At 47.2% G+C, this 22,527-nt stretch overlaps 2 protein-coding genes across 3 annotated transcripts in view; both read right to left on the reverse strand.

The window, feature by feature from the left end:
- The window catches only part of QRICH1 (glutamine rich 1), a 53,355-nt gene extending 42,332 nt beyond the window's left edge, over positions 1–11,023 (reverse strand). Inside the window, exons 1-2 of one of the 2 annotated variants that reach the window (XM_059160875.1) lie at positions 10,861–11,023; positions 9,334–9,393 (exon numbers count right to left, since the gene is read on the reverse strand). The gene's annotated coding sequence lies outside the window, so the exon portion shown is untranslated. The remainder of the gene's footprint in view (positions 1–9,333; positions 9,394–10,860) is intronic. The other variant, XM_059160874.1, reaches the window with a different exon arrangement.
- A 1,169-nt stretch (positions 11,024–12,192) lies between these two features.
- On the reverse strand, positions 12,193–20,955 carry QARS1 (glutaminyl-tRNA synthetase 1). Its single transcript, XM_059160872.1, has 25 exons — positions 19,652–20,955; positions 19,258–19,376; positions 18,952–19,099; positions 18,249–18,358; positions 18,016–18,091; positions 17,730–17,794; positions 17,103–17,156; positions 16,912–16,972; positions 16,487–16,558; positions 16,286–16,371; positions 16,021–16,107; positions 15,278–15,377; positions 15,079–15,157; positions 14,888–14,996; positions 14,665–14,795; positions 14,464–14,556; positions 14,214–14,351; positions 14,043–14,130; positions 13,811–13,954; positions 13,604–13,708; positions 13,319–13,411; positions 13,106–13,233; positions 12,934–13,000; positions 12,735–12,860; positions 12,193–12,335 (listed from the first exon to the last, which is right to left on the reverse strand). Exons 1-25 carry the CDS (start codon positions 19,692–19,694, stop codon positions 12,285–12,287), a joined length of 2,373 nt encoding a protein of 790 aa, XP_059016855.1. The 5' UTR covers positions 19,695–20,955; the 3' UTR covers positions 12,193–12,284.
- Positions 20,956–22,527: the final 1,572 nt, after the last annotated feature.

Below are 22,527 nucleotides of genomic sequence, written 5' to 3' on the forward strand. Positions count from 1 at the left end.
CTGGACAAGTTAGTTAACCTTAGTTTGTATATAAAATGGGGACAAATAGTATCTATCATACAGAATTGACATAAAGATTAAACACACTTCACAAGTAAAGTCCTTGGAAGAAAATCCAACATAGACTGCACCATATAAGTACTAGCTGGTATTATTAAAATTAGCTGGGGGAGGGAGCTGAATAGCACTTTAAATTACTAGGTCATTACTAAGATTCAGAGATCAATTTGTCACATTCTTCATTGGGGTATTTACCCTAAGAATGAATCTGCAGGGGTAGATAGTAATTCTCAATTACCTGGGGGACAACCACGCAATCTATCTATGGACTGCTAAGGGCCCTACCACTGCTACTTTCATACTGTTCCCTCCTCTCTGGATCAGAACCACCTCCAGAACAAAAGCAGAAACAGGACAGGAGGGTCTCACAGACGATGTCAACCTTTTTGCCAAAAAGGGCTCTCTGTCAATTGCAAATGAAAAAGTGATTTGTCTCCCTGGGTCATCAAGGAAAGGCTAGAAGGGCATCAAGGCTAGAAAGGCCAGTCTCTTGCACTGCCCAGGTGTTCTGCCTTACGTTACAGATAAAAGGCATATGGGTAATCATCTCATCTCTTTCACTTGACTCTAAACTCCTGGCAGACAAGACCGTGTCCCAATACGCTCTGAATGGCTGACACACAGTAGGTACATACATGCATACATGTACATGTATGTTGGATTTGCAACTGAATGTATAAAGGATTATGGCTCTTTGTCCCTGTAACATCTCTAACTTACAACCATAAATGTTACCCTTTTTCTTGGTAAATAGTTAGTATATATCTTGAGAAAAGAACCTATGTATCTGGGACAAGTGTGAGACCAAAGAAAACATTTAATTCTTACTGCTACTAAGTTATTAACACTGGCAACATTTCTGTGGGACACTGTAAATATACTACATGAGCTATATTTGGGTGCTTTCAAAGAGAAGAGACCCAACAGTAATTCTTTTAATGATGCATATAATATATTCTAAATATATCTTTCCATAAATAAAGTACAACAACACACACACACACACAAGAACAACACGTATACTTTGTCCTGCCTAAAGTCAAATCCTAGGCCACTACTCTCCGAAGAGCCTCTATTTCTCTGGAAAACTCCAAGCACAATGAAGTGCAGAGAACAGCAAGTGCAGGTCAGGTGAGGGCAAGGTTAAAGCCTTTGCTGACAGCCTCTAATCTGAAATTTAACTCGTTTGTCCCTTTCTCACTTCTCTTCGGACCATCTGCCTTGCTCAGTTCTCTCTTCTCTCTGCTACAGCTGCATTCAGATATCTTCTCTCAGAGTTGAAAATTAGGAGGTCTTTCGAAGTCTATGAGACTTCAAAATTCAGCTCTCAATGATGTCATAGCACAAATGAAAAGACAACCACAAAGGACAAGCAACTCATCTTTTTCTAACCTATTCAGAGAAGGACATTCCAGTGTAGGTGACCCAAAAACGCTCACCACACTGGTACAGAATGTGTCAAACCTCTCCTCTGATAAGAGCATCATGACTGGAATTTCCATCTGAAGAAGGTAGCTCTCATAATATAGACCCAACAACATTACAAAATTCTCAGCATGTGACTCTAAATACCTAATCACACTTACCCTTCTAGCTCAAAAAGGGACAAAGGAGAGAGATATATGAACAGAAATTAACTGTTTCTATGCTATGCTATTACATATTTCAGTAGTCCACCTCCATCATAAAAGAACGGCAGAGGGGTGCCTGGGTGGCTCAGTTGGTTGGACGACTGCCTTCGGCTCAGGTCATGATCCTGGAGTCCCGGGATCGAGTTCCACATCGGGCTCCCAGCTCCATGGGAAGTCTGCTTCTCCCTCTGACCTTCTCCTCGCTCATGTTCTCTCTCACTGTCTTTCTCTCAAATAAATAAATAAAATCTTTAAAAAAATAAAATAAAATAAAAGAACGGCAGAGGTCAACTGAAACTTACATTTCCCCAAATTTATTTTCTTTAACAATTAGCTGCATTCCCATAAAATAGTGACAGACTGCTTGAATTCTCAAGACTGTCTGTACTGGAGTCATAGCTATAATGTCAAAGTAATTTTTTTTTTAAGATTTTATTTATTTATTTGACAGAGATCACAAGTAGGCTAAGAGGCAGGCAGACAGAGAGGGGGGAAGCAGGCACCCCCCTGAGCAGAGAGCCCGATGTGGGGCTTGATCCCAGGACCCTGAGATCATGACCTGAGCTGAAGGCAGAGGCTTTAACCCACTGAGCCACCCAGGCGCCCCAACACATTTATTTTTTAAGAAAAAATATTCGAATAGTACAGAAAAATAATTTAAAAATAACCCCACATATAGCTGTTATACATTCTCAACAGCACTTAATATTAATGTCTGATTTTTCATTAACAGAGCACAGTAGGTGCCACATTCAGGGTTTAACTTACTTTTCTTTGATGACTAATGAAGTTGAAAACCTTTTTTTTTTTTTTTGAAGATTTTATTTATTTATTTGACAGAGAGAGACACCATGAGAGAAGGAACATAAGCAGGGGGAAGTGGGAAGTGGGAGAGGGAGAAGCAGGCTTCCTGCTGAGCAAGGAGCTCAAAGCAGGACTGGATACCAGGATTCCAGGATCATGACCTGAGCTGAAGGTAGCCCCTTAAGGACTGAGCCACCCTGGCAGCCAAAGTTGAGTACCTTTTTTGTGTCTATTGATAATTCTGAAATCTTGTTCTTTAAAACGTCATTCTAAGTCTTTTACCAATTTATAAAGTTTTCTGCATTTTGCTACTTGATTTGTAAAAGTTCTTTGTGTATCTTATAAAAGGACACTATATCAAATATATGTGCATTCATCTGTCTTTTAATGTCATTTAATGCAAAGCAACTGTTTTTTAATTGTATATATTTAAGGGGTACAATTTGTAAGTTGATATAATTATGCATTAAGAAATAATCACCACAGTTAAACTAACAAACATGTTAACTGCCTTAAAAAAAAAACACACAAAATAATATGTAAGTATGCTTTCTTGATCTACCAATTTTAAACACTGATCTGTCCTTCAGGAAAGGTAAGTTTAAGGCATTTAAATCATCTTCCTCTCACTAACCCCTGCCAATCACATTTTTATTTTTGCCATGATCAATTTCATAGCTTTAAATCTGTATTTGTAGGCTTATTAATTTCAGAGTATCTCCAGACTTCCCATTATATAAGACAGGGAAATTAAAGTCTGGTGTCCTCTATTTTTGACAAGCATTTAGTGAAGGGAGTATAATTCTAATAAATAAATAGCTTACTTTTAGAGTACAGCATTTCATACCGAATTAAACTTAGGACATTATTTTTTTTTTAAATCAAGGTTCCAATCAAGGTTCCATTCTGCTCCAAGCAAATCCTGTATTTCTAGAATACCATGTTAAGATAAATCATTACAAGAAACCCTAGTCCGACTATAAATTTATTCCAAAAAGCAAAAATAAGATGGATATTCAGTTCTCAGAAAGAATGGAATAAGGAGTACCTGGTTGGTTCAGTCAGTTAAGTGTTCAACTCTTTTTTTTTTTTTTTTAAAGATTTCACCCATTTATTTGACAGAAATCACAAGTAGGCAGAGAGGCAGGCAAGAGAGAGGGGCAAGAAGGCTCCCCACCAGGTGCAGAGAGCCTGATGATGGGCTCGGTCCCAGGACCCTGAGCTGAAGATACAGACACTTAACCCACTGAGCCACCCAGGCGCCCCAAGTGTCCAACTCTTGATCTCAGCTCAGGTCATGATCTCAGGGTCGTGAGTTCAGCCTGGTGTTGGACCCCACACTGGGCGTGGAGCCCACTCAATAAATTAATTAAATTAAAATTTAAAAAGAAAGAATGGAATAAAAGCTTAGAAATGCATCTGCTATAAAGTCTCAAAGTTCATTCAAGATTTCATTAAAACAAAACAAAACAGGGGCACCTGGATGGCTCAGTCATTAAGTGTCTTCCTTCAGCTCAGGTCATGATCCCAATGTCCTGGGATTGAGCCCCGCATGGAACTCCCTGCTCAATGGGGAGTCTGCTTCTCCCTCTCCAGCTCCCCCGTGCCTGTGTTCCCTCTCTAGGTATCTATATCTAGGTATCTCTGTCATAAATAAATAAAACCTTTAAAAAACAAAACAAAACACCAACATCCTGAAGTAGGAAAAGTGCTATAAAACTTAGTAAATGTTGATAAAGGCTCCTCAACGGATATCTTATTCATATTCTGTATCCTTGTGAAAATACATGAAACATTCTATGATAAAAAACACCTTTTGGGGCGCCTGGGTGGTTCAGTGGGTTAAGCCGCTGCCTTCGGCTCGGGTCATGATCTCAGGGTCTTGGGATCGAGTCCCGCATCGGGCTCTCTGCTCAGCAGGGAGCCTGCTCCCCTCTCTCTCTCTCTGCCTGCCTCTCCATCTACTTGTGATCTCTTTCTGTCAAATAAATAAATAAAATCTTAAAAAAAAAAAAAAAAAAAACCTTTTGTATTTTAAACAGTTTAGACTACAAAATATAAAAACACTTTGCTGTGCTCCAAGTTTAGAGCTGACAATGATAGTCAGTGGAGCTTCAAGCAGAAGCCAGGGCTTCCCGATTCCCATTGTTTTTTTCTTTCACTAGGCCCCTAGGAGGTTCTTCACTGATTCTGTCTGTACAAGTCCACAAAATCCTCTGAGAACCAATGAATCAGAGGAAGCTAAAAATATTAACCAACAATGAATTCAATGGAGAACTTAAAAAGTTTTTTAAGATTTTATTTTTAAGGGGCATCTGGGTGGCTCAGTGGGTTAAGCTTCTACCTTCAGCTCAGGTCATGATCCCAAGATCCTGGGATCAAGCCCCACATCGGGCTCTGCTTCCTCACCTCTCTGCCAGCTTGTGATCTCTCTCTTTCTCTCTCTCTCTCCCTCTCTGTCAAATAAATAAATAAATAAAATCTTAAAAAAAAAAAAAAATTTTATTTTTAAGAAATCCCTACACCTAATGTGGGGCTCAAACTCACAACCCATGGATCAATAACTACATAATTTACTGACTGAGCCAGCCAGGCACCCCTTGGAGAACTTAAAAATTTAATGAAAAAGGCCAATTTGAAAGAACATTCCAATCTGTCCATTTATACAGACTAAAACACACATGGCTTGTCTTTTTAACCTGCTCACTTGGCAGTATCTACCAGACTGACACATCCCAATAACGAAAGCACACTAAGTCAGCATCTGACCTGACACCAAAGTGCTGCTCAGAAGGGGGTGGGCGAAGGGAAGGCTTCAGAAATGTATTCAAATATTTTAGACTAGTCAGTGAGTAAAAAAAACACTGAGGAAAAATTAAGCAAATTCTCAATAGTGGTGACCACGGTTTCCTCCTTTGTTTTTGTGATCAGAAAAAGCCCTCCCTACTATAAAATCAGGTCATTATTCACCTAGAGTTTTTTAACTTAACAGTTAAGTTTTTAACTTAACAATTTTTTAATACAATGCTTTGATCCATTTAAAATTTATTTTGTATAATGTGAGGTAAAAGTCTAATTTTATTTTTTCCAAAGAGCAAACAACTTGTCCCAGTACCATTTACTGAATTACTGAAATTCCTTTGTTCACTGACTTGAAATGCCACTGTTATCATATACCAAATTCATATAAAGAAAGTCCACTCCTAAGCATTTATTGAGTGTTCTACAGATCTACTAACACAGTAGCCCCCCCCCCCAAAAAAAAAAACGATGTTAATATCTGGAAGATTCCTTGTCCTCTAAATAGTTTATTTAAATTTAACAAAGAAATAAATTATGTGTGAAAAGCGAACTGATAAAATTGTATTTATATATCCCAATATTGTTTATATAACTAAGGAAAAAAATGCAAAAAACCTGCTAACAGTAGTTCTGCCTTGGTGGTAGATTCAGAGGACTTAAATTTCTTCCTGTGTAATACTCTTTTATATTTTCCACAATTTGTATTAAATCAAAAAGATAATTAAAAATTAATCTTTTCAGGGCGCCTGGGTGGCTCAGTGGGTTAAGCCGCTGCCTTCGGCTCAGGTCATGATCTCAGGGTCCTGGGATCGAGTCCCGCATCGGGCTCTCTGCTCGGCAGGGAGCCTGCTTCCCTTCCTCTCTCTCTGCCTGCCTCTCCGTCTACTTGTGATTTCTCTCTGTCAAATAAATAAATAAAATCTTAAAAAAAAAAAAAAAAAAAAAAAAAATTAATCTTTTCACACACCGATTACACCACAGTAACACACAAACAATTCTGGCTGATCGTAGCATGATTTTTCCCTCAAAACCTAAAACTCTTATTTAAAGACAAAATCATCAAGTATCAGAGCTTGCATAATAATGAAGACTGTTAACTTCTTCAAGATGCTGCTCACAAGGCTGCACAAGGGTGAACCCTGGTAATGGAGAAATGGAAAAACTCTCCACAACCCCCCCAAAGAAGCAAGATTCTTAATTAGCTCCAGGTCAAAGACTTGGTGAGCAACAGTAAATTAACTGATTAATTAAGATACTTCAGAAAAACATGAAGCTGGAGGGATAGTTGAATACTCCCAATTTCTGGGAGTCAAAAAGCAAAGAGTATGGAAAACACTTTGGGGCTCATTGGGGTAGCAGTCTGTAAACAAGCATTTGCTTCTGAATACTCTTAAGCATAGCTGCTTTGCAAAACAATAAACAAAAAACCCCAAACCAACAGACCTAGAAAATTTTCACTTATATACACACCTATCAATCACTAGTTATTTCCCCAGTATCTTCTACTGGAGCTTAGCACAGTGTCTGACAGATTTAGGCCCTCAATGTATGAAGTTATCATTACTTTATCATACCTTTACAAGAAGGTATGATGGACAAAGGTTATTCTAAAGGAATAATCTATTACATTTTCATAGGTCTCTTTGCCAATTTCTTTCTTTTTTCTATTTAGGTACTAAAGGAAGACTTAAATACTCACCAGAATCATCCTATCTTGGGTCTCCTCAAATTTCTGATACCTCTTCCCAGTTTCCCATGCAGTTCCACAAAGCAGGTCTTGAATATAAAATGGACTAAGAGAAGAAACTCTGAGCTGTCTCAGAGTCCTGCCTCTTCCTGTTTACCCAGTCATGTTATTGGGCCCCTCTCACAGTTCACATCTACTATTTGTAGATGGCTCCTTACAGCTCTGTTTAAGTCTAATTTGAAGAACACATTCACATTAAAAAAGAAATCAACTTCTATTTTAAGGAGCTGCAGTCACATCTGTCCTAATTAACATAAAGAATCATTTCAAAGAAGCAAATTGGGAGATACACTTCTATTCTTAAGGATACTAAATCTACACATGGTTTGGGATAAGTATTATCCCACTGGGTCATTTATCTGCCACACACCTTTACCAGAGGAATGCCTGATTTAGGAGCATTTTTGCCATATTTCTATTTTTGGACAACACACTTTCAACCAGGAACTTAAATTCACATTCCCACCAAAGACTGATGAACTGTAAACTGGCACAACCATTTGTATCAACTAGTAAAGTCAAATTCTATCCCCAGGTGTGCATCACACACATATACAGAAAGGTAATTATACAAGAATGTTCAAAGTAGTATTGTTAGTAACAGCCCCAAACTGGAAGGAATCTAGATGTCAAGCAGTAACAAAAGGGATGAGTAAATTATGGTACAGTCATATAGTTGAATACTATAAAGAAACTGGAATGAAGGAACTACAGTCACACACAATGGGGATGAATTTAGCAATGCTTAAAGAAGACATAAAATACAGTATGATTCCATGTACATAAAACTCAAAAGCAAACAAAACTATGTTGTTGAGGGATATGAAGGTGATAAAAGTGAAAAGAAAAAGAACATGATTGTCACAGAAGTCAGAATGATAATTATCTCTAGCAGTTGAGAAGCTATGACTAGGAATGGACCCAGGAAGGGTGCACGGGTGCTGGCATTGTTAAACTTCTTCAAGAGGTTGTAAACCGGGGTGCCTGGGTGGCTCAGTGGGTTAAGCCGCTGCCTTTGGCTCAGGTCATGATCTCAGGGTCCTGGGATCGAGTCCCGCATCGGGCTCTCTGCTCAGCAGGGAGCCTGCTTCCTCCTCTCTCTGCCTGCCTCTCTGCTTACTTGTAATTTCTCTCTGTCAAATAAATAAATAAAATCTTTAAAAAAAAAAAAAAAAAAAAAAAAGAGGTTGTAAACCAGTGGTTCATTTTATAATTTTTCATTAAATTTTATACAGGTCACTTGAATTTACAGGTATTTCAAAAAAAAAAAAAAAGCTTTCTGACAGCCAACAGCTCTACCTAAAATTTTGCTCTAGCCTCAAGTGTGACACCAAAGGCTCATTCTTTCCCCCTTTTCAGCAAAGCAAGAGGTTAATCTATCACTTGTTCATGCAGCCACAATCAGAAATCACAATCCTGGAGAGGACTTAAAACATCTGGAACAAAATGCAGGGCAACTAAGTACAAAGTAACAGAAAAGAATAGGTGCTCATATAACACCTCATTCTGAGATGGAGAAATAAAAGACCATTACAGACAAAGAATGGCCATTTCAAAAGTAGACAAGCAAGAAGCATGACACATAGAGTTCAAACCACAACTGATTAAAAGACAGCATGCAAGCTTTAAGGTAAAGATTCCTGATTCTGAAGCTGTCATAATGCAAGACAGTCATACCTGGAGCCCCTGACTTTGATTACCTTTTGGGAGCAATTAAAATTTTAAGAAATCTGAATCCCTATTTGATCTATTTGAAATGGCAACAACATAAACTGGAAAGGGGATGAGTACAGCAAAGGTTTATGAAAAGGTATACAAACTATTCATCACAAAGGGCTGAAAGTAGGAGATCCTCTAATAGAGAAATCTAAGCTAATGAGCTTACAAAAATATTATATACAAACACCAATTTAAATGGCAGATCTCAAACTTAATAGTTAAAAACAAAGATATCCTGGAACAGGCAGGCCTAAAAGGTATATCAAAATTTTAAGTCTATCTCAAACTTTACTACTTTTCTTTGCACCATTTAAGGTCCTTAGAAAAGCTGTGCGCCCTCATGCGAAAACCTGAAAGTTGCATTGACTTACATTTCAAGGGAAGAAAAGTGTTCAAGCAGCAAACTGTGGCTGGATTCAAAGATGCAGTTCTCCCACATCTTCAATTTCCCAGCACTTAGTAGTTTCTGTCAGACAGCACTCAGAGTAATTGGCAGGATTTGTAATGTTTCAATACTACTAGGAAAAAGACTGCACACATATTTTCAGCGTATGAATGATTTTAACTCACCAGTCACCATGTTGCATGTATTTCTGCTGCTTGTCCTGAGTTCTTAAGACTTGTAACATTCTGAAGAAGATAGAACAAAGAAGTCCTTTCCATCCTCAGCCTCTTTTTAAATTTTAACTTTGTTCTTAAAATACAGTATGTTAAAAGAATTACCCCCATCATTATTGTTTGGTAGCTAATTTTACTTCCTCTTAGCTTCTTTTTCTTTCAACTTAATTAAGCAAGACTGTAAAACAGATGTCTTGTCTTAGAAAAAAGACAAGTGTGTTAAGTGTGTTATTTCTCTAGGACAAACCTAGAACTCCCCTAGTACCATAACAACAACAAAAAAGCCGAAAAGGATTGAAATTCTACATCAAAAGTGACTTCTGCAGTGATATATGAACAGATTTTAGAAATTTCTGTTGGGGAATTTTGTAATTATAAAAGAAGGCAGAGCACAGGTTTCTCAGGTTGTTTAATTTTGTTCTGGTCAACTTTTTGGCTGAGAGATAGCGGGCCTTCCTTAGTCTAACAGAATACAAACAAGCCCCTCCCACCCACACAGAAGAAAAGGCTGCATTTAAGGATCTCAAGTGGAATTTTAAAGCTCCGGTCATTTCAAGACCACAGAAAAGGATCCCCTTCCGGAGCGCACAGAGGTGACGCGTAGGAATTGCGCTTATGGAAGAATTACTTTGCAATGACAAGAAAGCAGGTACCGCTGAAGAGCCTTCCAGGATTAACCTTCCCTCTCCAGCACAAAGCACAAGAACAAGGTGAAGAAACTCGAGGGGGCTCGCTGCCCTCACAGACCTACATAGCTCAGTTTCAGAAACAGGGCAGCACCCTCCCCACACATTAGCCTCAAGTCACTGCATTCTTCAAGAAGAACGAGCAATCTCGCCCGCCTCGCGGAAGAGCGGATCCTCAAGTCAGACGGTAAAGCCGGTCGGTTTCTCCCCAGGCCTAGGCCATGGCGGTCCGGGGACGTCACCAGAGCAGGAAGGGCCCAACCCACAACCTTCCTCACACTGCGAGCCTCCCGCCAGCTCGCCGCCGCTCCACGGAGCAGAGGTGTCCTGCGCGTCCTCGCGGCGGCAGCGTCGCCACCCAACAGCAGGGCGCGCGCCCCGAAAGCGGGGGTCGCGGGCGGGCGCGCGCCACCGAACCCGCTCTAACCCAAGGGCCGCAGCACCAGGAGCAGAGATACCCAAACCGGGAACGCGCACGTCGGCGGCCACGCGCGCCAGGAGGGCCGCACAGCGCGCGCGCGCCCGCGTATAAACAGGCCCGGCCGCGCGCGAGCACCAGTGCGCGTTCGCGCGCCGCACCCACCCGAGTCCCCGACCTGCCGCTTCCCACTCCACAAGGGGCAGGGGCGCGCGAGCCCAGGGACATTCTCCTCTCCGGAGCCGCCCCGAGGTCTCCTGGGCCCAGCGGCAGCGGCCCGCCCGCCCGCCCGCCCCCGCCCGCCGTTGTGTGGGGTGGGCCCGCTGTCTCAGGCCCACAGGTTCGCCACATCTCTGCCCCAGCTGCAGCCCTCACCCGGCGACGTCGTCGTCGCCGCCGCCGCCGCCGCTCTACCCGCCGGCCCCGCCGCACCGCTCGGGGCCCCGGTTCCGCCGTCGCCGCTCCAAGACCGACAGGATTTTCCCCTCACAGCTCCCTGGGCGCCATCTTACATTCAACCCTCACAGCCAATGGGTGCCGAATGCCCCTCTCGCGATAACCGAAGCGTCGAATCCCGCGAGAGTTGAGACTGCCTCCTGGCCAGACTTAAAGGGAACGCTTGTGCCGAGGCGAGAGGCCGGGCCTCGGGATGCAGAAACGGCGAGTAGAGCCAGGAGTGTAGGGCGGAGCGGCCCGCCCTCGGACGCCCCTCCATGCTGGGCGGGGCCTGGGCCGCATACCTGCCTGGAGTAGGAGCCTGGGAAGTTTGGGTGTCAAGCTTGCTCTCTAGACCCACCTTTTGCAGCATGTCTGGGCCTCCTTCAATCGCGCAGCCCCACTTGGGGCGGGGCCCCGTCTCTTGCTTAAGGTAGCCCCCGCAGCCCCTTAACCTAGGCTCTGCGCCCCCGTACCATCGTCCCACCTGGGAAGCCCAGAGTCACTTTCGTGCAGGAGTCCTTAACAGTTAGGAACCCCCTCCTCAATCCGCTGCCTTCCTAATCCAGCCTTCAGCAACCCAGTCCACCTTAAAGCGGGCCTCTGGTAGCCTGGTGTTTGTATACAGGGAAAATGTGGAGGGTGTTAAAGCTGCAGGCACACGTAGACCTCACTAGTAGCCCACACTGCCCCCGAGGGTTATAGACTTTTTTAAAAAAGGGCCTCAGGGCCTTTGCACTTGTTCCTCCTGCCTGGCAAACAACTCCTTGGTCTATAGGGGTTCCCTAAGGAGTTACCTCCTGAGAGTACTTTGAGGCACAGGATTGGTCAGGAACTTCCTCCATCCTTGTACAGACCCCAGGGAGACCTCTCTTGCACGTAGCTGGTCACCCTCTGTCTGCCCAACTAGTCCGTCAACTTAGGCGGCCACCTCACAAGTCTTCCTCTTCTCATTTTACCTGCCACATAGATGGCACTCAATAATTATTTGCTAAATGATTAGACTGAGAACCAGGTGTTTTCATCTGTCTGGGCACACAAGCAGACACAAACCCTTCAGATCCCTCTGGCACAAGTTTCCAAACAGTGGGACAGCACCCAGAGCCTGCTAGCCCCTCATGCCAGGTGCACAGGATTTCGAATCAGGCCCAGATCCCTGCCCTAGAAGTGTATCAGTGGTTTCAAAGGTATGTGCAGTGCACCTCCTCCCTACCCCCAGCAAAGTATCTGAGGTCCTCAGGAGCTGGAAGTGCAGACAGACAACACACAGACTCCAGGGGATTTAGCTGTTCTTTATTGACATGGAGTCTGGGTACCGTTGGCCTCCAGAAGCATGAGGTAGGTCCACGGGGCTTCCTTACAGCTCACACCTTTCCTGGGTCCTCCTTCAGTGTGACAGTCCGGTTGAAGACAAGCTGGATGGCAGAGGGGGAAGAATGACAACCAAGCCAGAACCAGGCTAGGAAGCCCAGACCTCACCAGACCCTACCCTTACCTCCTCCCAAGGGAGCTGAGGGTCAGGACATTTGGGTTCTCAATAACTATGACTTTGGGTAGAGAACTGGATGACTTTGGGCCTCCATTTTATAAGGATTATAACAACCACTATGCCTGACCCCTACACCCTTGAGGAGTAAGAAAAGCAGGGGCCATACAAAATTTTGTGTATGGACCTCTGAACCTGTTTCCTCATCAGTGAACCCCATCTCAAGTGGTAAGGATTAACTAAGGGAATGTTGGCAGAGCACTTAGCACAGTAATGGTAGCCACCATTGTCACTGTTGTACAAAGGGCAGGCAGGTAAACTCGTGTACCTGTCCCTGGCCACTGTCTGGATCCACAGAGAAGTAGCCAAGCCGCTCAAACTGGAACTTGTCAAAGGGCTTTGCCAGGGCCACAGAGCAGTCCACTAACGCTGACTCCACCACTTGTAGCGATGCCTGTGGGCAGGAAACTCAGGGGCTGTCCAGCCAGAGAGACCCACCACCCTCACCTTATACCCCATGAGCCTACCGGGTTCAGGTCACTTAAGAATCCACCAGGCACCTCAGCAGGATCCTCAGGGTTCTTGTGCTGAAATCTGTAGCCAGAAGGAACGTCAAGACCCCAGCTAGGTAGCCATAGCAGGCAAGGCCCATCTTGTGCCCATCTTGTATCTGTCTACACCCCAGCTCTGTTCACTCACAATCTCTCATAAAGGCGAATCTCACAAGTCAGAGGCTGGGACACCCAGTGAATAAAGGCCTTGGGCTTTTCTCCAGTATCCGCCCGTCTACAGGTCACCTCCAGGCTCTCTACACAGCCACTGGGGCCCTGGAAGTCAAGGAGCCTACAATTAGACCCAGGGACAACTGCATGCACCCAGATCCTCCCCACAGCAGGCACTGACTGCTCTCACCTTGACAACATTCTGCAGCTCAATGATGTAGCCTGTATGCCTTAGGCCCACAGGCTGGCCCCATGCCAGGCGCTTATAGCCTGGCTCTGGCTCCTAGAGGTAGGAAGTAGTGTGGACACAGGAGACTGCACAAGTCAAAAGGTACAAGAGGCTTCTCCCCCCACCCCAATGTCTGGCAGGGGCTGGTTCATCTGAAGTAGGAAGTAGGTGGACTGACAAAAGGAGATGAAGGGATCTCAGGACTGGGCTCAACAGCAAACAGGACCCTTCACACCCCCTACTTACTTCTTTGAAGTCAGTCCTTTCAATGAAGACCATGGGTCCAAAGGGAACCTGATGGAAGCCCTTGGTCTCATCAGCTGGAAAGTTGGGAACCTGGATTTCTAAGGACTATAGCAGGAGATGGGTGTGAGTCACACTAGGCACTGGGACCCCCATGTCCAGACCCAGGTGCACCCCTCCCCCAACACATACACAGAGAGGCACACCTACCTTGGTAGCAGGAAAGTTGGTGATGATGACCTGTAATGGCTCCAGCACAGCCATGGCCCGGGGGGCTGTGTCATTTAGCACATCACGCACGCAGGCCTCTAGCAGATGGGGTTCCATTGTGGTCTGTGCCACTGTCACCCCCACCTAGCAGGAAGATCAGCATCACTCACAGCCACAACCACAAACTGCACTGCTCAGCCCCCACCTGCCCACCCAGGCCACTGGGCTATACCCGAGCACAAAAGTTGTTGATGGCCTCAGGTGGAAAGCCCCGCCGTCGTAAGGCTGTGAGTGTGAAGAGCCGTGGGTCATCCCAGTCCCTGCAGGCAAGGAGGTGGTGAGATACTGGCAGTATATGCCACTAGTTACTTCCAAACTTCAGTGAGATAGATAATCATCCTACCGCACAGCACCAGCTGCCACAAGCTGGAGAATCTTCCTCTTGGACACAACAGCATAGTGAAGGTTGAGACGGCCATACTCCCACTGAACAGGGCAATAGACATCCAAAGCATTGCACAGCCAGAAGTAGGAAGAGCGTCTGGGGTGGGAGAGTAGAGTCAGGTCTGGCCACATCAGACCAGAGAGACACCACAGGAAGGGCTGCTGGAATCCCACTGGCCCTCGCCACCCCATAGGCCCAGCTCCCTCACCGGGCCTGGAATTCCTTGGTGCAGAGTGAGTGGGTGATGTGCTCGATGGAGTCACAGAGGCAGTGTGTGTAGTCATAGGTGGGATAGATGCACCTGCAGGGCATAGGCAATGGGCCCCACCATCCAGCCCCACTCTGCCCTACCCATGGCCCCCCCACCCCACTCTACAATCCCATAGCCCCACCCCATGTTCACACCCACCAGGTGTCCCCCGTGCGATGGTGTGGTGTATACTTGACTCGATAGGCCACAGGGTCCATCTTGCCATCCTCCATCACCAACTTCATCCGCAGCGTGGCCTCACCCTCCGCAAACTTGCCCTTGCGCATTGCCTGATAGGACCAAGGGCTCAGACTGCCTCTCAGCACAGGGGCACCTCCTCCTCAGCACCCACCCAGACCCAGCTGCCCCTCTAGAACCCCACCTCAAAGAGCAGCAGTGACTCCTCTACAGGACGGTCTCTCCAGGGTGAGGGCAATGAGTTATGGCCTTTGAGCTCCTCTCCTCGCTGGTGGCACACATAGGCCTGGCCCCTATGGGGGAAGAGGTATGAACGCCCAAGATGGCTATGTCCTGGGAAGCCTGCCTAGTTCTATGTGACAGCCCCGGCCTCACCTATGGATGAGCTCCACGGCCCAGGCATACAGCTGGTCAAAGTAATCAGAGGCATATGTAACCTTGTAAGGACTGTAACCTGAGACAGAAAAAGACTTGGTATGAGCAATGAGCCAGGGACACCCAATGACAAGCCATAGCCCACGGAGAGGCCCGCTGACCACCAGTTCTTTCTTTCCAGCCCTTGCCCAGCCCATACCCAGCCAGGCCACCATGTCGTAGATGGCAGTGAAGAACTTTGCTTCCTCCTTCTCAGGGTTGGTGTCATCAAAGCGTAGAAAACAGATCCCATTGTTGGCCTAGGAGTTATAGAATCTGTGAGCTCTCATATCATCAGCTTCCAGAGTCCAACTCATTAAACTTGGACCTTCTCAGAGCTCTCCCATGTCAGAATTGAAAACACCTTCAGGAGTTTCACTCATCTTCCTGTATCTAAATGCCTTAAACAAAGCACCTTATACCAACTCCAGACACCCTCTTTCTAAGCCTGAGGAGTTGCACTGGGTAGTTCACCAAAGTTGAACTCACTGCCTCAACTTTAGCTTTTTCCCAATGAGCCCAATGGATTCCTGGCCTTTTTTTTTTTTTTTTTTTTTTTTTTTTAAGATTTTATTTATTTATTTGACAGAGACCACAAGTAGGCAGAGAGCCAGGCAGAGAGAGAGGAAGAAGCAGACTCCCCGCTGAGCAGAGATCCCAATGTGGGGCTCAATCCCAGGATCCTGGGATCACGACCCGAGCCGAAGGCAGAGGCTTTAACCCACTGAGCCACCCAGGCGCCCCATGGATTCCTGGCCTTTTATCACATACATGATTCCCCTCCAGTCTCTGTCCGCTCTGGGCACATTATAGCAGCAGCAGGAAAGGCAGGGACACCTTTCTGGTATCAAGTCTTGGGAGCAGCAAGTGGTCACCCTGACTGCCAGATTTCCACATACTCACCTTGGCATAGCCAAAGTTGAAGTTGATGGCTTTGGCATGTCCTATGTGTAGGATTCCATTGGGTTCGGGCGGGAACCGGGTCCGTACCTGAGATGAGGGAAATAGGACATTTAAGCCAAAATTAAGCCAGAACTGAGACTGCCCTCAAGGGACAGATGCTCCTTCCTAGGGAGGCCAGGTGATGGGTTAGATGGAGCAGGCTGAAGGCAGCCCAGGCCCCCTGGCGAGTGACAGGACTAACTTGCCCAACAGTACTTCCACACACCTGTCCTCCAGTGATCTCCAGGTGCTGCTTCAGTAAGTCCATGGTGTGTGGAGTGGTAACATAGCCTGGGGTCTTATAGTTCTCACCTGCCAGGGCCAGAACAAGCCTGAGGACTGCGCTGCAGCCCAAGGCTCCCTACCCTGGCTTTAAGAGTTACTATCAAGATCTTATCTTCCCCAGGATTTTGACCTGCCTGCTCACCAGGTTTGTGGAACTTAAGTGCCTCCCCTCGGAGCTGCTCCATCAGAGAGAGGGCCTGGTCAGCAGCCTCACCTGTGAAGAACAGACCAAAGAAAACTTATCCTCTGATCCTCTGAATATAGCTACCTCGTGCAGCTCAGGGAGGTACTTCTCAGTACTCCCCAAATCCTGCAACCAGAGGAGAACCATACAGGTTCTTCTTTCTCCAACCCCAGAGACAAGAGGTACAGAGCGAGACTTCTCTGTTTCCTCATGCTAGTCTCTGGGTAATGAGAACAAAGGAAACACCAGGAATTCCAATCTGGCAGTGGAAGGTAGGATGATGAGGAAGTTAATGGCCTGAGGAGACTGGGCTACAAGAACCCATCATGTAGAAAGCCTAGAAGTCAGAGAGCTGAATGTTTAAGGGACCTCAAGCCTCTCACCATTCTCCATCATGTCCTTTGCTGTCCTCCGGTCTTTCTCTTCTGGCCGAGCTTTTGACAACTGAGAGAAGCCCAGAAGTTGGGTCAGGTTCTTAGGATCACTGGGGCCACATGCTCCCTTCCCCAGCCGGAAGTCTCACCCCACCCCACCTCATCCCCAGGGAGCCAGGACCATACCCAGGAAACCCCACCTTGGGTTTCTTCTCCAGATCAGTCTCTGTTTTGGGACCCAGAAGGTGAAGAACCTGTGCAGAAACCAGGGCTCGGGCTGAAACAAGAGTGTTCTGCTTCAAGGAGCCTCTGATTGACCCCGCCCACCTACCCAAGGGCTTTCTGGCCTGCCTACCAATATTGCCTTGAAGAACCTACCTAGCCCATCCCACTTCTCCTCCTCACATGGTTCTGCTGGCCCCAAATGCTCTTTCCCCCCTGAGAGTCCAAAATCTGGTGACAAAACAGGTAACAAAAACTGCCATTTACAGAGAGGAACTGTGGGCTCAGCATCAAGACAACAAACTACCTCAGCCATCAGCCTCTTGCGATTCTCACCCATCATCTGAGATGAGGGCCATATCACCTCTGTTTACAAGATGAGAAAATTAAGGTTCAGAGGAAAGTAACTCACCGGAAAACAGGCACGACCCAGAGGCCCAACTCTTTTACTGCCCACCAGGGTGGTGCTCTTCCACACTAGGCTCTATGATCCACCACAGCAGGGAGAGTGTCTCTCCCCCTCCCACCCCCATGTATCTTTCAGTGGACCCTAGGCACTGTCCATGGCAGGGTCTTTGCCTGCTTCAGCTCAAGGAGTTGCTCACCTGCATGTCCACTTCGTGCTTGATCATTTTGCCATCTGCCCACTTGAGCATAGCTCGAGCCTCTCCTAGAAACATGGGCACAAGGAGCTGCAGAAAGGCCAAGAAGGACACTTCCTACTCTCTTTCACAAGAAAAAGTCCTAGCTGACCTCAAGAACCAGCGCCTGGGCCCAACCGGACCACTTTTAAAATGCTCTTTTCCTCCCTCTCCTCTCTCTCATTTATGCCCAAAAAAGAAGGTATGACCAGAGAGAACAACATAGTCCACTGCCCCAGGCCCTGCTCACCCATCAGCAGTCCCATGTTGAAACGATAACGCTCCTCCAGGAGCTGGGGCCGGTGACGATTTATGGCAGCCTCCACCTGCAGAAAGCCAAACCATGTCATTCAGAAAAGTGTCCTTCAAAAATGCTCTAAGGGACCCACACTCTCACCCTGTCTCTTCCTGGGTGGAGAAGCTGAGCCACTCCTTTCTAGGGTCAGTACTAAGGAGGTACCCGATGCCTAAGGTAAGACTCACAGCCTCTTCAATCTGCTCTGGGGTCACCATGACACCCACACCACATTCCTGCTCAAAGTCCTCCGTGTTGATGGGGTCCAGGGGATGGCTTCGCACATACTCAAGGGCAGCTGAGAAAGGAGAACCAATGAGTGGCATCTCAGCTGCAAGAAGTGGTTAGACAAGGCCCTGCCTAGCCCCATGAAACCCCAATAATCACAATTCGGCCTCCTCTGAGGTTAAGACTTGCACCATCCTAGAGAAGCTCTGAGACTACAGGAAAGAATCCTGCTCTGGGGGCGCCTGGGTGGCTCAGTGGGTTAAGCCGCTGCCTTCGGCTCAGGTCATGATCTCAGGGTCCTGGATCGAGCCTCGCATAGGGCTCTCTGCTCAGCAGGGAGCCTGCTTCCCCCTCTTTCTCTGCCTGCCTCTCTGCCTACTTGTGATCTTTCTCTCTGTCAAATAAATAAATAAAATCTTTAAAAAAAAAAAAAAAAAAGAATCCTGCTCTGACAGAAGCTCTCCTTTAGACCCACACCGTTCCTCAGTCAGTTTCACCACGGGGAACCCTTTCCATCCCTTATTGTCAGAGCCTGGGTTTAGAAAGGAACGCAGAAGGAGCACAGAAAAAGGCCACTGGGGGACTTGGCAGAAAGGGAAGACAGGGATATTGGCTGAAGGGAGGAGATGGAGATGGAAGTAGCAGGGCAGGCAGGGGTCTCACCGCTCAGCTGGAGCTCGGTGTGGATCTTCTTATTGGCTATGTAGCTCACAAGGAAAGAAAGACGCCGAGGATCCCTGAGTCGGGATGCCAAGCCATATAGCAGGGTCCCGGTAGCTTTGTCAATAGTGGAGCCCAGAGTCTGCTGCGCCTGGGGTTCAAGGGGTCAGAAGAGAAGCCCCACACCCAGTTAAGAAAAACACGAGTTAGACAGGTAGGTAGGTCGGGGTCGGGGTGAGGATGGGGATTGGGACCTGGTCCGGCATTGAAGCAGTCGGCAGCCAGGGTTAAGGGCAGAGGGACTCCCACCTGGGTCGCCGCCTCGCGCAGCTGCGCACTCAGAGCCGTGTTCTTGAGCGTCTCCCGGGCCTTATGCTCGCTCAGGCCAAGGCCGGTGAAGAGCGAGAGCGAGTCCAGAGCCGCCATGGCTGGGACACCGGAAACCGAAAGAAAACTTTGGGGCCAATCTGACGTTGGCATTAGCTCACTGACCAATAGTAGGGCGAAGCCGCCAGGGAGAGCCAATGGTAGCCATCCTGGAGGGAAGGGGCGGGCTACACAGGGTCGTCGGCGCCATTTAAAAGATAGAGGCCGCCCAAACCGGTTTTTCCGAGCGCTTCACTTCCGCCTACGTTTTCGTGGTGCGGGTCGCTTGAAGTGAAGTGGTGGGGGCGGCAGGACTTTAGGGGAGATTTGCACGAACCTGAGAAGGTGTTCAGCACAGAAGCAGGAAAGCTTGGGACCATCCCATTTCCGTTTTTGGGAGCAACTGCGAGTTCGATAGCGTTTCTGACGTCACAGCTTTGGAGTTGTCATGGAAACAGCTGGGGGGCAGGGGACCGAACTCCGGAGAAACCTGTCAAGACTCCAGCACAGATAGTGTGTAGAATGGCAGATAGAGGGGCTCCCTAAGTCCGGCACTTTTCAGGCGCCCACCTAGACACACCCGGCTAGGAGATATTTGGGCTGAACCTCAACGGTGTTCTGTAATGACTTCTTTTAAAAATCTCCTGACATACATACCCTCCCTTACCAAAGCATGCAAATGTCACAAAAAACTACAGGCAAATTAGACCTGGAAATCCATCTGCAAGTGTTTGACAAGGTATTTTATTGAAGTTAGGATAGGGTGGAGCAGAGGAGATACAATGTTCATGATGAGGCCTGTTGTGCTTGGCGGAATCTCCCCAGTGTCTCACTGGACTTCTAGGACCTGCTGAGAATCAGGCTAAAGGAGAACTGTTTTCTTTGTGGAACTGGAGCTGCTGTGATGGTGAGAAGATCCCCAAATTTGGGATTGGAACTCAAGCTTTTTAGGCTTTGGGGTCACTAATACTTGTGGACCATCAAGAACGAGGCAGGATATCCAGGACTACAGTCTATCCATGTTCTGTGTTCTGCATTGTGGTCATATCCCACTAATGACCAAGTGCCATTTCTGGGCCTACATCTGGGTCCCACATGATGATCACATCCGTTCTGCCCAGGACCACACTGCATCAATACCGAAGTCCATTCCTATGTCTTGGCTCCCATGACTCCAGCCTGATGTCCATCCCAGGCAAGGCCAGGTGCAGGCATTGAGGTAGTGCAGTGGTACCATAAACAGGCACCAAGAAGCAGAGCCTCAGCCACACCACCCCTATGCTGAGTCCACAGCTACAGATACCTAGCCCACAAAATAGGTGCCTTTGATGAGCACAGTGCCTGCCACATCCACCGTCCCCTCTGTACCTGATGCCACCGGATTTATTACAGCACTATTACCATCAAGTCCTGCAGGTCTGGTGATGGCTCCCTCAATGGAGTCAGGACCTACCTCACCTTTTCCGGTTCTCTCATAGTGCCTGCTCTGGGAACCTGTGGCTCTATGTCACAGGATGAGACAGTAGCCCCACCAATGTACCAAGAATGCCACAAGAAGCAGAGGCAAGCTACCCAGTCTTCTGGAGCCCTATGAATTGCCCAGAATAGAACCATGACATTTTATGGCCCAGCTCAGCAGCTGGCTTGCTTACATGGGTCCCTGACACAACTTCAAGGAAAATCAAGAAAAAAATGATCAAGGAGAAAAGCCAGGCAGCAGTCAGCAAGGCGCAGCTTTGGCATGGGAAGAGGCAGGGTCCTGGGGCTGGCAGCACAGAGGTAGTAGGGGCCATAGTGCAGATGCCACAGAAAGGTTATATGGCAGATACAACAGCAGCCAGGTTATGGTCAAGGGCAAAGAGCCCTGTGATCAGTGCATCTACTACAAGCAGACCACCAGTGGCTAGACACTTGGGGCTGCACACAGTTAAGATAGAGCACTATCCTGTTGTACCCCATACCCAGCAGGCCCTCCAATAGTATGCCAACACCAGCCCTCAGTTTGGCAATTCCACCATTTCTGTAGGTTCTCACACCCAGCTCTCCAGGCTCCACTCCATAGCCAGCAACCCTACACTGCCCTTGTGCCATGTTCCCATAAGAAAAAGCCTACACTGGTCACAGGGGTAGCTTTCTCCAGGAGCTCCCTCTGCTTTCCTCCACCCCTAACTCCAAATGAGGCTAAGGTGTCCTAGCAGGGCCCAAATGCTAAGCTTTTTATAGGACTGGCCCCAGAAGCTTAGGGCAGGGATGGATCTACAGGGCTGCCAAAATCCTGCTGCCCCCCGCCCCCCGCCCCTGCCTGCCTTATACTTTTTCTGGCTTAAGAGTTGCCTTATGAGTACCTCTGTTTCCTATCTGCTCTGGCTGGAGACATCCAACCTTACCGTCAAGCCGTTGAACAGAGGAGGAGGCTGCACTGTCCATGAAGAGAGACAAGGAATCTTTTCATAAGATTTGCCCTTGCTATGTGTATGTACAAGGTCAAAGAGGCCCTGAAAGTAAGACTGCAGACCCACTATGGGTAAACAGCTTGGGGGCAAAGGCCAGGAGCCAAGGTCTCAGGGACTTAAGGGAAGAAATGGCCCGCCAGGATCCTGCACCTTCCCATCCACACGAAGGCACCCAAGATGAGCTTCGGGCTCACTGCCTGTCCTTTTGGAGGGTCTCTCTCCACTAAGGGATTTAGATGGTGCTCAGACCATAGCAGTGGTATTCTCCACTAAGGGATTCAGATGGTGCTCAGACTATAGCAAAGAAAGACCTGATACCAGGAAAGGAGGAAGACAGTACTCCCAATGCTTCCTGTTCCCCAAGAAGTCCTCCCTGACCTACTGTCTGGCTGTCAGCCCCAGGCTACCCCAGTGCCTGCACCTTTGACCCCAGCTTCTGGAGCCTCATGGGGTACTCATCCACCCTTTAGGTGTGAAGTACTGACAATGATGCCCAACACCACTGCTTCCACATGAGACTCAGAAACTGGTGGCATCAAAGGGCAGCAGGTAGGCCCCAGAAAGCTGATGGCTTTGTGACCCACGGAGGCTGAGGTGCGAGTCCACCATCTCTCCTCAGTACTTTCAGGGTTTTGCTTTTTGTTTTTTTTTTTAAGATTTTATTTATTTGACAGAGAGAGATCACACGTAGGCAGAGTGGCAGGCAGATGGAAAGAGAAGCAGGCTCTCTGCTGAGCAGGGAGCCCAATGTAGGGGTTGA

Source organism: Mustela lutreola, chromosome 2 (genome assembly GCF_030435805.1).
Source record: "Mustela lutreola isolate mMusLut2 chromosome 2, mMusLut2.pri, whole genome shotgun sequence".
NCBI classification, from domain to species: domain Eukaryota; kingdom Metazoa; phylum Chordata; class Mammalia; order Carnivora; family Mustelidae; genus Mustela; species Mustela lutreola.